This window comes from Pseudoliparis swirei, chromosome 5 (assembly GCF_029220125.1).
Source record: "Pseudoliparis swirei isolate HS2019 ecotype Mariana Trench chromosome 5, NWPU_hadal_v1, whole genome shotgun sequence".
Taxonomy (NCBI): domain Eukaryota; kingdom Metazoa; phylum Chordata; class Actinopteri; order Perciformes; family Liparidae; genus Pseudoliparis; species Pseudoliparis swirei.
The window spans coordinates 8393858-8408760 of record NC_079392.1 but is presented as its reverse complement, the minus strand read 5'-3'; the positions used below and the strand labels follow the sequence as shown (position 1 = coordinate 8408760).

Here is a 14903-nt window from a genome sequence, read left to right as displayed (position 1 = left end):
ATTAACCGAGGACCATTTGATTAGATTTTGGGATCGATCGGGTCAAAGTCATGCCAAGGTCAAAATCTTCTTTTTACCAATTTTTATCCAATTGGCATGCAACTCATGCCAAAATGTTCATAATTCAATGCCCAATCTTGTGATATGTGAAGGTATGCGCTCTACCGAGTGCCCGTTCTAGTTGTCCAATGTTATTACGGTTCGGATTCTGTTTGCGTCTCACTTGTCAGGTTTGAGGTCTCGGTGTACGATGCCATAGTTGTGAAGATACTCTAACGCGAGGACGGTCTCTGCAAAGTACATCCGGGCCATGTCGACCGGCAGCGCTCCGATGTTCTTCAGCAGCGTGGCACAGTCCCCCCCTGCGGAGGAAACGCACCGCGTTAAACACGACACGGTGACAGCAAAACGTACACCTGTGGTCACGGTGGTCTTACCCTCCACGTACTCCATCACCATGCACAGGTGTCTCCTGGTCTCGAAGGAACAGAACATGGAGACGACGAACGGGTTCTCGGCAAACGTCAGGATGTCTCGCTCCACGAAGGCCTGCTGGACCTGGTTCCTCAGGATCAGGTTCTGCTTGTTGATCTTCTTCATGGCGAAGCGCTGCCGGGTCTCCTTGTGACGCACCAGGAACACGGTGCTGCACACGGGAGCAGACAGACAGTCGGAGGTCTCAGTCGCAAGTACGTGTTTCGGTTAACAACTTCGTTTGTTATTTTTGCCATGCAACAATGATGTATTAATATTAGAATATAAATATATAACAATGTAAGCGTCTAACCCGTAGGCTCCGTTACTGATGAGCTTGATGTTTTCAAAGTCTTCCTCACGAGGTGGTTTGGTTTTGGGCTGTGGAGGAGCTGCTGGGACCGGGGTGCCTTGACTCTGAAAGACAGGAAACACACCCGAGCAATGACACGCCATGTTTATGATTAATAAGGGCAAGGAAAGCACAACCTTATTTATTCATGCACCAACTATGGCATCTTTTTTCTTTCTTAATTCAACATTTTCCCCAAAAAATGACATGCATGTTAATTCAAATGAAAGACTTAGACATAATGTTTATTAAGCATAATAATGATAAGATTATGTACTCACGTCCACCGAATCATCAGTCTCCGGAGTTTCAGGGTTCCCACTGTCGTAGCTGCTCAGCTGGGCCATTTCTAGAGAGAATTATCAGTTACCGAACTGAGCAGAACTAATAACAAAAAAGATAAAAACTTCTCACTCGCACAAAATAAAACTAAAACAACATCAGATAAGATGAAATAAAATACCCTCCAGGGGGTCCCTGGTGAGGCCCAGCTGGCTGATGATGTATCGGGGGATGTCGGACTTGATGCCCTGGCCCTCCTTGGCATGGCCCTCTGCTGCTTCCAACAAATGGTAGAACTCCTCAGGGTCAAACTCCTGCAGGGGAGAAAGACGGGAGGGATCGGGTTAAGGGAGACAGGAGGAAGGAAAGGAAAAGATGTAAGCTTATAGCAACAACAAAAAACAACCCGCAGACAGCGATACATATTTAATCACTTTTTGGTGCTTTTGTTTGAACTCCAGCTGAAATCAAGGCGGTTTAGAATATAATTAAGTGTTACTAGTTCAGTCTCCACTTTATTTCAAAGTGCTTTTATTTTACGTGGAGTACGTGTTTTGTGGAGAAAGAAGAATAGATTGACATTGGCACGTTAAATATTCAGCTCAATTTTTGCAGGTCATTGTCTTTTTGTTTAATACATTTTGGTAACATCCAGTCACCATACTAATGAATTAAAACCTGTCACTGGAAATGTTCCTTGCTTGTTACAATCCAACCGATTCAAAATGAGGTGTTTGTCAGTCTTGGTCTTGTCTTTATCTCAAGACGTCCAAGACAACAACAACAACAACAACAACAAGCTCTGTGGCCTCTACAACAACAGAGTGACTGGATCACAACGATATGAGCGGTGGACGGAGATTTGAGTCCTCTGACAAAGACATATAGACCAGTGCTGTTCACCCCGCGTACCTTCCTCCTCCTCCTCCTCCTCCTCCTCGCTGTCATGGCTTCAGGACCACACAATTAGTCAAAACCACCAGTGTGCGCACCGGGGAGGCCACCACCTCCCGTCCCACCCCTCTCTTCCTCACCTCCTCACCCTCCAATTATCCCCCTGTCTTCTCCGCTTGTTTTCTCTCTCTCTCCACTCTGTCTTTATCTATTCTGTCCTCTTCCCTGTCCCCGTCCTTGCCTCATTTCTGGGTTCAGATGGGGTTGGGTTCCCCCGTTTGACCCCGGATGTGCACCATCTCTTGCATGAACTCTGCAGTTGGTATATAAAGACCTGCCACAGCAGCTGAGAGGTGCTAATGTGCGTTTACATTAGGCTGATTTAAAATGCTCAGAGGAAGTCCATCAGTGAATTGCTGTGGTTAAATCATTTCACAGCAGGGAGCAGGAAGCTGTAAATTGTTTATTAACCAAGCGTGCAGTCGAGCTGCACAAAATGAAAAGGCTATTCCAATTAATATCGGTGATATCTTTCATGCCGCTATTTCAAACAGATTATAATTTACACCACAGGGCCGTAGCGTGATTGAAATGCAAAAAGTACTTGTTGAAGATAACCAACCGGGACGAGGCTGATTAAACCAGTGAAGAAAAGTCAACTACGCTCCATCCATATGACACATGGATTAAACTGAATTTAACACGCGGTTCTCACAAAACTCTTATTTGAATGCTTCCTGTGCTATGAATACCAGAATCCTGCTCTCTGGTTTTCTGCTGCTTTAATGTGACAATTCACATCCCTGTGTTATGTTCCGTGTTACTTTATTCATGGTTTAACGTTGTTTGCCGGCTTTAACTCTTATTGTGGCGTATCATAAAGATATCAGTGGTGGAAGATGTACTTAAGTACTGTACAAATATTACACTGAACAATGTCTCTATTATAGTCTATAATAATGAATCATGTCACTGCATTATTATTGTTGGATTATTGCTGCCGATGCATGAATATGTAAGCAGCAGCTGGCCGAGATGAACTCATTTTAACAACTTTATACTGTTGGTAGTTCCATCTGTAAAGATGCATGCCATTGAAAAAGCTGGTAAAAGCTCCCAGATAAATGTAGTAAAGTAAAAGTACAACATTTATATGACTTATTACGTGGCAGAAAATGTCTTCAAGTATTAAAATAGCAGAACTAGTGATATTGTCTTTTTTTCCATTCCACGCGTCGTTTAAAGCCAGCATCGACATTACCCACAATGCAACTCGATTTGGTGGAAGATTGGGATGCGTTATGCCAGTGAGGAGGGGGCTGCAGAAGTCTGGTGAGCTCACTCCTTTCGAACTCCACGCCTCCAGATACCTCGGGTCAGTCCGTCAGTGCATGTTGGTTGTGTGTGTGTGTGTGTGTGTGTGTGTGTTTCTCACCAGACACTCCAGCAGGCGCGCTGGCCGGGCGATGATGATCATCAGCTTCCTGATGAGCTTTGTGACGAAGGTAACCTCGACACTCTCGGAGCGCTCGTGAGCCTGGACACACGGGAACAACAACAGCAACAGGAGGAAGGTCAGCTTGGAAGCATGGGGAGACAACATATCGCCTTCAGATTCAATGATTACTTTCCATAGTTGGAATTCTTTAGCGAGACACACACACACACACACACGTCCAGAGTTAGGTTCACTTTGGGAGATAATATCTGTTCATTGTCTTTAATCATATTTTCAATAATTCATCATTGTGAAAATGTTCTTTGACCTTGAGGCTGTGCAAATAATGTCTGCTTGTATTGGGTTTGTCCTTCGCACACAAACAGCCCGAGGACAAACGGAGGTGGAGTGCTTCCCCACGGTGACACCTGAGAGGTAATCTAAATCAGAATGACCTCCGGCTCGCTCCCTGATATCCACCGTGAAATGTCTGTCAGTGTGGAGACACCGCAATTTATCCAGCGATCCACTGGAACTGACTGGAAACGCATCTGGAGCAAACACTGATCCCCGGAGAGAAATGGGGTGGAAGTAAAGTGTGTGTGTGTGTGTGTGTGTGTGTGTGTGCCAATTGGAAGCTGTAACAATTACAAACGACCCGCTGTATAATGTTTCATTCTCAGGGGTGTAATGTGTGTGTGTGTGTGTGTGTGAGAATGCAGCATGTATGTATGTACTGTCTGCCGGCTGGTGGTTCATAAACAAAGCAACACAGCGTGTGCAGCTCGGTGCCGTTCGTCTAACAGAGCTGTGCTGGCAGACGCACACCCCGACCCCCTCCTGAATAATGTATAACTGTAATGAGACCTGGAGATGGGGGGGGGTCTAAATACTGTATGTGCATGCTAAATATGTATTAGGGTGTATATAGTTAAGCGTGAAGGAGGCTGAATTTGTGTGTGTGTGTGTGTGTTGTGTGTGTGAGGTGACTGTACAGGCCAGTGATCGGTGAGTAATGGACAGCTGAGGGACGGACTCCCGCTGCGCAGCAGCTAATTAACCAGTCAGAGAGTGTGTGTGTGTGTGTGTGTGTGTGTGTGTGTGTGAGTGAGTAAAAAAGATAGAGAGAGAGACAGACTATATTTTCACTCTGCATGTCTAACGTGAGATAGATTCCTTGGTGAGTTACGCAGTACAGACTATGTGCTCCAACAGCCTCTTTGCATGGCTGTACTGCAATATATATTCTGTAGATTTGAATGTTCCACAAACATGAAGTGAAGTAGAGACATACATATTGAATGGAAAAAGCTGCTCTTGCATTAGACACAAGAACAATCTGTAAATAATCTGCCTGACATCTGTATTTTTAACTACCAAATTAACTGATTTTTCATAATAAAGGCAACGTTATGTCATTTATGTAATACATATTATAATATTAATAATGATAATATTGTATAATAATAATGGAAGTGTTTTTACGAGTTTTTTGTTCAAAGTTTTACTAAATGTGTCTTGTAAATGCAATTATTACTAATACAATTTCCAATGAAGATTACGTTTTAGAAAAAACAAATCAAGTATTTGTCATGTTTCTAAATCGATTGTAAAATGTCCTTTGCTGTAACTGATGAAAAACTGAAAGTGGACAAAAGGGTGGACTATATTTTCTTTATGTTTCCATGCTAGTGGCTTGCCATTTGGACAATAAAGGTTGGATTAGTGTTAGTTTATGGGTTTAATACACGGGAAGTAATATTTCAGATATTCTTTTAAATAATGTTGAAATTCTTGTATCAGTTAACGCATCGTCCAAATCACAAACAAAAAAGTAAATAATTTATATAGCTAGATCTAGGTATTTTACTAAGGAAAGAAGTCCAAACTTTAAATATTTATTTAGGGTCCAAGGTAAAAAACAATTCTTTAAATGTGCACATCCATGTGAACATGCACGCATTCCAGGAGATCAAGCATCATGTGTCTTGTTGCCGTCAAGGGAAAGAGCTGACATCACCTATTGCAGAGCGTCATCACTTCATGCAGGCAATGTCTCTACCCGTGTCAAGCCGAGAGCTAATTAAAGCCAGATGTTAGCAGCTGTATCTGAGCCCGATAAACGCGCCGGAGTTTCAGACTTATTGACGCGTGGTGACAGGTAACCAGAGCTGAGTGAGCAGTCTGCATTCCCCTCTGCCCTCGGGTGACCTACAGGGGTCTAACAGGGTCTCCTTGGGGTTCCGGCAGAGGATGGCCTGGATGCAGGTCGCCATGGCGACCGCCAGGCAGGTCACTAAGGCCCCCTGACACGGATGGATGAGGGAAAGGAAAAGAGAGGACGACCAGCAGAGAAAAAGAGAGCGGGACGGACGAAGGAGACGGGGGTGAAGGTGGATGAGAGATAAAAGACGGGACCGGGAGCAGAGGAGGACAGAGGGAGGAGAGGTGAGCCGGCCTCCTGCGAGCTCTGGAATAGGGTCATGACACGAGGGGAGAAAGAACGGATGGATGGATAAAGGAATGGATGAGCAAGGAGGACAAAGGCAAAGGCCTGAGACGTTCCAATACAAGAATATGAAAACTAGATTTCAACAGAGGAAGAGTGTTCTATACACTGAAAACACAAACCAGATATTACAGCACATGTGTAGAACCGGTTTTCAATATTTCACAAAAGAAAAACTTAGAGAGCCTAAGAAGAAGACTTGAAGGCATCCTTCAGCAGCTCGTAATGTCCCAAAGATGCCAACACTAATCAGAGGCGTCCGATGAAGCTGCAGAACCTTCAAAGGAGCTAAATTAAACATATTTGGCCCCTTAACTACTTCATTATGAACTGATCCAAAATGATCTCTCAGAGTACTCTTCATCACTCTGTCAGGCCACCGGCACAAAAGGCCCGATGACTCATTATAAAGTCTGAATTATTAACCGGCCACAGATGAACACATCCACAGCAGTTGACTGATTACAAGGAGATTTAATAATTCATTTAATCCGCCATTGACCTGTGGAAAATTATCTGTTTGGAATCTTTTCAAAACGTCTATTCAGGCAAGCTGCAGCACTGTTTTTTGGTTTCACGTAAATTATAATAAAATAACAATAACAATGTTGAGACTTTCTGTGTTCATCACTGTTTGGCAGAAAGTTACAACCCACTAAATAAACAGTAAAAGGCAGCTCCTCTAAAACTACTTCAACCACAGTCGACCGAAGCTGAGCTCAAAGTGGTTTAAAAGTGAGTTGATATCCTGGACTTATTTATTCAACAGCACTAAATGGAGTCCGACAAAAAGTACTGAGAAGCTTGAAGTCTCGTTGTCATCATCAGCGAACACAAAGCCAAGGAAGCCTGACGGAACCGAACCAAAATGGACTCAACTGTAATGACTGCGTCGGCCTCCTCCTCCTCCCAGCTGGGAGTGAACACCTTCCACTTGCTCCTCCTCATCACATCCGCCAGCACCTCCTCCTCCTCCAGCCTCCTCTGCCACGAGATGCGAGACATGTTTCCGCCAAAACAAGGATTTTCCATCAAACAACGCAGGTGAGGAGGCCGTTTTCACACCTCCCTCCACCCGCGCACGGCCTCCATCCTCTCCTTCTCCTCTGTGGGTCTGCTCCAACTGCTGCTTGGCTACCCGACAAAAAAAACGAAAAAACAGCCTAATGACGCCTAATTGATGATGTCATCATCCAGCCCCGCAATGCAGCTCCGGCGTCTTGTCCAGATGTGTTCAAGTCCAGTTCTTCGCACCCTCCGAAAGCATTTCGAAACGGGCTTCATGCGTCTTCATCCAACCCCCCTCCCTCTGAGCCCGTCGGCCAATCAGAACTGGAGGAATCCCCTTGAATCCCCGCCCATCCCAAAAAAACCTTAGACTGCACCTCCTTCACCCCTCCTGCTCGTCTGGGAGAGTCATCTGTCAGCCCCCGGTGACTACTGGAGTGTGAAATTAAAATCGGAAAGGATGTGTGTGCGTGTGTGTGTGTGTCTTTGATGGAGAGATAGTGTGTGTGTGTCCCAGTAGAACAGAAGGTCAATAACAAGCCTGTGGGAGCCATAATCTTGCCCCCCCGCCCCACCCCACCCCAGGCAATGGAAAACTGAGCTAATAGAGATGTCACCACTGCCACACACATGTAAAAGAATGTACGCGTTCACACGCATATAAACACACACGTGAATACACAAAGCCTGCCCTACCCGCCACGTCAAGCAGCGATCAGCGAGTTGTTCGTCAGTAACAACAAACAGAGCGGCGTGCGGGAAGGAATGTGCGTGAGGTCGCAACCCGGCCGCAGTCCGCGAGGCTTCGTATGACATCACACTGCCGGTCGGAACTGCGATGAGCGAACGAAGGAGCGCGTCACGCCGTGGGTTGTAAACCGAGCGGCACCGGGAGGCTGCGCTAGTCCAGGACAGACTCCTCCCACAGCTGGACTATTGGTTTGCTTTTTAGAAAGAACATTCTTCCTATTGTTTACATTTCACACGTTCAGCTGACCTAACCTGGCACTGACTAACGGCTGTTTTATTAGCAGTTAATTGGAACTTTTCCAGTTGAACACACTCATTTACATCATGCTTTACAGGGGCCTGCAAACGAATTACCAGTTATTGTCATGGAAATAATTAGGAAACTATCGGAGGCGTAAAATAAAAACGGTCAGAATTTGCTCGCTACCTTTTAGTGCCCGGGCTGCGTTCCAATTAGCTGTGACAGGCCCACGACGTTGGCTTTCTAGGACACTTAAATGAAGTCAGCTCTCAGATTAAGAGTTACATCTCTGCTTCACCAGCTATAATGAGTCAAAATGGGAAAGGATTAAACGCCCCCTACATTTGATAATTATTATAGCTCCAGATGTTTTTCTTAAATTAAATGTTTCTATTTTGTTTAATTCCACTTTCTCTTCCTTAAATTTGTCTTTTAAATATTGTTTTAATGCATGTTACGCCTCACCTAAAGCACTCCCAATGGCTTTATATTGTACTGATGGCAAATAAATAAGCATGCGGTTTAAAATCATGGATTAAAACATCTTTTTTTCAAATATTCCATCTTCAGGGGCAAATGTGTTCCCCTTCTTGCCTTTGAATGTACTTAAATACATTGTTTGTTTACATCTTATTAATTTTTGTATTAACTTTTTTTTATATGAAAATGTACGAGGAATGCAATCAGGTTGCCAATTAATTTAGATGTTACACACAGGACAGCGTTTCTTTACCATTGGCCCCTTCATGAGACTCTCTGCTATCCGTTTGCAGTGGTAGTAAATAAGCACGCTGTTGCTCCACTTACATCCTGCAGCAGCTTCTCCAGGTTCTCCTGGAGCTCGTAGAAGTAGCGAGAGGTGACGAGGCCCTCCCTGCTTTTCACCAGGCAGTCTCTGGACAGCTCTATCAGCTGGTGGTGAATGAAGCTCAGGACCCCGTCGGCCAGCGGGCAGACCTTGTCCGGGGCCGAGGCGCAGAGGAACTCAGCCAGACGCTCCTCCATCTGAGCCGTCGCCTGGGGGTAAAGGAGGGGAGACGATTAGAGAAGGAGGGAGGGGGGGGGAGTCATAGTGGAGGTACAAGCATAACAGACATTCTGATTAACATGAGAAAAGACTCTCTATATAAGATGCATATTATTAGACTATACGCATCCTGATAGTCATAACACTACATTCACATAGATACGAGATAAGAATATGTATTTATAAAAACTAGACTTAGCTATTTAAATGAGGCATTTTAAACTGCATCTGAATGCTTTTCTAGGTCCCCGCCATATTTAAAAGCCCTCCAGGGAAGAGCAGTGATTGAAACTTTTTAAGTATAAAACACATTGAGGCCAAATGAACTTTTCTTGAAATCCAATTTGCTTTTAGTCTCAAACTGAAAAAATAGTGACTTGTTTCCAGGTTTCGTTTGTCGATTCCTGCTCCTTCTCCTCCTCCCTCTTGCTCCTCTCTGCTACAGGAAGTGTGTCCCAGCGGTACCAACCTTCGGAAACCTCTCCTTGTACACATGGTTCATCATCACGATCTCATGGTCGAAGGAGATAGGCGAACGCCCGGGGCTGGAAGGAAAGACCAACACAGAATCAGGTTTTTGTTCTCATCTTGAACTAAAACTTCAGCCGGACCAATACTATCTGCTGAATTTGAGCTCATCACAGATATAGATATATATACACATTATATATATATATATATATACATATATATATAAGTATATATGTGTATATATATATATATATATATGTCTATATGTGTCTATATATATATGTATATATGTGTATATATATATATACATACATACATACTTAGCCTGGGGGATCTCCCACATTCTCCTACAGGAGGTTGCGCTGCAGACACACAACTGACCAGACTGCATGTGACACGCAGGATTGGTCGGGTCACTCTGAACACCGGGGAATAAAAGCTGGACGGGGCCACACGCGCCAACGGGCCCTCGGGGTCTTCATCATATGCGTTTGCGGAGCTGTGTAAAGCCAAGACCATGACAAGGTCTGGACTCAGATGGATGCACACACGGTCCGGCAAAAAGAAAAGGTAATGCCTCTGGAGACCGCCGGACCTCGGGCTGCACGTACGTGTGTGTGTGTGTGTGTGTGTGTGTGTGTGTGTGTGTGTGTGTGTGTGTGTGTAGCTGTCAGTAATAAACCTGGGCTGTCCGGCTGTCTGCAGCTCAACTGCCTCACTGCAGTGAGTGTTCGTCAGTTCTCTGGGGGGTTTTATGACCTGACAGACTGACAGTGATGTCTCCTTCAGTCAGTGTCCGCACCAACAGAATATCAATCCATCCTTCTTTCACACAGTGGACTCCATCTTCTCTGGACTGCCCTCTTCCTGTGACTTATTCTATTGCCCCCCCCCCCCAACACACACACCTCGTACCTTTCTTGACAATAGGACACAATAGCGACGGCAGCAATATCCTTGACCTTTCTCTGTCTCACTTTCCTGAGAACAGGGGATGAAGACGTGTGACAGCGTGCGAGTGTGTGTATGTGTGTGCATGTGCGTGTAAGTGTGTGCATGTGTGTGTGTGTTGTGGGAAGGACATTTCAGGCTTTCTTAGCCTGCTGCATTATCCATCACACCCATTTCTGAACCTAAACAAAATCTTATAAAAATTGCAGCTGCAAGGTTAGTGTGAGATACACTAAATCATTCCTGATTTGAGATATTTGTTTGTTTAAAAAAAACGTGCAATTTTTCAATGGAATCTTTTTTTCTTTTCTTTTTTCCAATCTCGACTTGTTCCCTTGATATCAATTTGGTAACCTGATGCAGGACCAAACATTGTTCATGAAGTTAGAAAACTGGTCCAGTATTTATGTATTTCAAACTATATTTTACAAAAGAAATCAAAAATGTTAATACACGTTTTTTAAACGAAAGAATTAACCAATCCAAACAAAAAAATCAAACTAAATATGAGCAGAAGTATTTTCAAAACATTCCTCGAGGGTGATACAAGGTAGTATGAGTCATTGGTACACACAGACGTGTGACCAGTGCAATGAGGTAATGCTGTGAGCAATGAGGTAATGCTGTGAGTCATCCCCCGGGCCGCTCAAAGTCCAATTACCTGCTTAATAGGAATGAGAGCAGCCTGAATGTGACACACGAGCTGAACCTCACAGAGGTCGTTTATCATTACACACACACACACACACACACACACACACACACACACACACACACACACACACACACACACACACACACACACACACACACACACACACACACACACACACACACACACACACACACACACACACACACACACACACACACACACACACACACACACAGAGAGAGAGAGAGAACAGATGGACACAGGAAAACACCATAAAAGGAGTGCGTAACTGTGCTTCAATTTTTCTTTTGTTTGTATGCTTTCATGTGATTATCCCTTTGATAAAATCCAACTATTTACTACTATTTAGATTTCTGCCCCATTTTACATGTATTTATTGATGTGTCTGGTGCATTTTTAAATGTCATTTCTCATCAGTTGAAAAACAATACAGTTAAACCCCCAGTTTCAGGTGGTTTCTACCAAACAGTGTTAAAACTACTGCCAGTCGAAGCCTCTCCAGATGTTTTAAGCTGAATGCTTGCAGCAAAGCTCTGAGACCATAATGCCCTGAGACGTGTGGAGTTAGTCATTTAGAGCAGCGCGGTAGAAGCCTTTTGGAATCAATAAGTTGAACAATAAACTAATTGACTCTGAAGGTAAGTGAGAATGCCGTTTATTAATAATTTGTGTGAACTGACCCTTTAAACGAATCACAGCTTCACTGTGCAGCCGCTCACAAACACACAGCGTCAACGTTACTGACGGACGGCAATCACTCGCCGCTTCGACGGGCTGAACTTTAAAACCCTTCCTTCACGATGGCGCTCTTGAAAGAGAAAGAAAATGGATCAAAAATCCGACAGCCGGCTCTGCCACCGGGCTCAGTAATGAAAGGTTAGCCGTGACAGAGATGGATTCAGTGCCACAGGCTGTTATGGACATTCTTTAATTTTGAAAGACTGTCGTCTTCATTCTTCTCTGTGTTATTCTTCCTGGGTGCTCGTGGCTCCGAGCAGCGTGAGCCTTTATTAAAATAAAGCTCCCCGTTCAGAGAGCGAGCTGCGGAGGAGGTCGGAGTGGAATCCCCGGGATGAATAACACAAGAAAGCCAGACCAAGGCTAATTAGAGCACGGCTATATTTCTACTGCAATGGGAAATAAAAAGCGCCTGGCGGCAATCCCTGTGAAAGACTTTCTTCGTCATTATTTTGAGAAACGACCTTGGAAACGAGGCTTTCCAAGAAGTTGTGGAGGGTGCTTTTGTTTTAGAGCGGGGCAACAAGTTCAAAAGAGAGGAATATTTTTTGAAATACAATGAGATCAAATTTCAACCCCAGGGTGTTTTGTAATATTGGATGAGTAAAACATAGGTGGAAAGGTGATTTTTTATATTTATTCCCCTCCAGCTAAGTGGTGAGGTCATCATGTGACAAAAAAGGCCATCAAAATGTAAAAGAGCTTTTTGGTCGACGGGGTAATTGAGGTAAATCAGACGAGACAGCGAATCAGATGGTGACGGCGAGGCGGGTGAGAGAGAGAGAGAGAGCGAGAGAGAGAGAGAGAGAGAAATAACATTGATGCTTCACAACTGGGGCGGGCGATTCTGGAATTGAGGGGCCTAATTGACCGTGACAGAGAGCCGGGCAGAATAGGGATGAGGTGTGTGTGTGTGTGTGTGTGTGTGTGCTGTGATAGTGTGTTTTCGCCACAGTAACCTCAACATCCCGCGACGATCGGTCATGATTCCACTGAAAACATCTCTGTAAAGAACTCCTGGAACCGCAGGAGTTCTTTGGGCAGGAGGAAGATGCTCTGGTGAAAACCGATTTGTTCTATTTGAAGAATAAAGGAGTAACCAGACCTTTATCTAAAGAGGCAAGCTTTTATTCCTCTCTCATTTCATTTTACAAGGACATATTCATGAAAATTCAACACTTCCTCCGTGCTGACCTGCTCTCTCTCTGTATTCAGTGTAATGTTTTTTCTTTTCTTCCACACTATAATTGATTCTAAATGCATCTGTGTTGATCGATGTGAAGCCACCGTCTATGAAAATAAAACACATCCTGCACATTCTGCGATCTAGGCTGTTCTGCCCGGGCTCCTCCTGTCTGGAATAACCTCCTGGAGGAGCTCAGACTTCAAATCCCTCCTAAAACCGTCACTAGTTAAGTGTGCTTCACAGGGTATTTATTATGTTTCATTAGATTTTTTAAATTCTAATTCTAAACTTTTAAACTGTTGAAAAATTGTTAATGTTATTGTTAGTCTGCCATTTCTATCTTGGAAAGCAGTTTGTAACCTTTGTTTTGAAAAGTGTCATAAGTGTCATAAAGTTATTATTTATTTGTATTTTTAAAGAAGCATTTAATCTGAAATATATGCACAGGAAGTGTTGCAAATCACTGACAAGTTCAATGTAAAAACAGAGATTCCTGTATTTTATCAATACAAGACATCTGTATAGTATTTACTAGACCTGACTTAACCATATAAAGTAATATTCCAGGCACTAAGATTAAGACTTTTAGTTAGAATTCGGTCAAATGTTTTCATTCAGTTTTCAGTGTTAGATGTTCATGCATCTTTTCTTCCTATGTGAGTGTCCTTGTGTAGTTAGATTATTGACATGGCTGATGTAGTTCTGGGTTCACGTATTCCGGGGGCTACTCTTGTATATGTTGCATGAGTACCGATATGTGTGATATGATGGAACAGAATATGTGCCTTTCCTGACGTGAATGGCCCGTGAATGATGGATGGGGGTGGCTCTCTCACTCCCAGCGAGCGGAAGGTTGGATGTTGGACGGGCGAGCGAGAGGAGTGATAAGAAGTGATGGATGTACTGCTGAAACTAAACCGGACAGGAATGGGCCGACAGGTGGAGAATACAAATAAGAGACGAACAAAGAAACTGTAAATGATAATAAAAAAATTAATAAAAAGGGGATGGGACCGCCTTTTTCTTTCGTCCCCCTTTTTTTCATGTCATAAAATTAGCATATAATTGTGCTCTGCAGCTCATTTTCATTTGTTCACTCTCTCTCTCAGACACAGACACCCGTGTTCCTCCCCCCTTCGCCCAAATCATCATCATCATTTCTCTTTCCTTCTCTGCTCCATAATGTCTGGTTCCCATCTCCTCTTACCATCTTCATTCAGGGCATTCTATCAATTTGGAAGTGGATCCAAAAGCGAACTGGCTAATAGAAACCGGGCCCTAATCCTCAGTCTGCCTCTCTGTTGGTTATTTATCAGCGCTTGCAGACCGCTCACTAAGAGCTTTTTAATGACACTCGCTGCTGGCGGACTAATATGATTCAATTCAATTCAGTTTATTTGTATAGCCCAATTTCACAAATTACAAATTTGTCTCGGAGTGCTTTACAATCTGTACACATAGACATCCCTGCCCCAAAACCTCACATCGGACCAGGAAAAAAATAACCCTTCAGGGGAAAAAAGGAAGAAACCTGGAGGAGAGCAACAGAGGAGGATCCCTCTCCTAGGATGGACAGATGCAATAGATGTAATGTGTACAGAAGGACAGATTTAGAGTTAAAATACATTCAATGAATATGACAGAGTGTATGAATAGTTCATAGTAGGCATATTCCACGATGGAGACCTCCACGATCCATCAGGCAGATGGCGGTGGGGAGGAGGAGGGCGGAGTCTCAACAGGACAGTGGCGTAGTCATGAGCAGGAATTCCACGACCCAGACGATCCATCAGGCAGATAGATTTTATGCCGCCTCATAGGGTCCGATGACCCCATGAGACGAAAGTCAAAAGGACTTCGGGAGAAAGCAGAGTTAGTAATTGAGAGATGAAAATTCATCCTTAAG

The 14903-nt window shown here is 43.9% G+C and overlaps 1 protein-coding gene across 1 annotated transcript in view; it reads right to left on the bottom strand.

Moving 5' to 3' along the window:
• Positions 1-14903, bottom strand: part of mast2 (microtubule associated serine/threonine kinase 2) — a 136366-nt gene that overhangs the window by 16506 nt on the left and 104957 nt on the right. Inside the window, exons 10-17 of the mRNA XM_056415632.1 lie at positions 9445-9520; positions 8756-8965; positions 3438-3539; positions 1290-1422; positions 1108-1175; positions 788-891; positions 438-646; positions 224-362 (exon numbers count right to left, since the gene is read on the bottom strand). Of these exons, the coding sequence (XP_056271607.1) occupies positions 224-362; positions 438-646; positions 788-891; positions 1108-1175; positions 1290-1422; positions 3438-3539; positions 8756-8965; positions 9445-9520 (1041 nt within the window). The remainder of the gene's footprint in view (positions 1-223; positions 363-437; positions 647-787; positions 892-1107; positions 1176-1289; positions 1423-3437; positions 3540-8755; positions 8966-9444; positions 9521-14903) is intronic.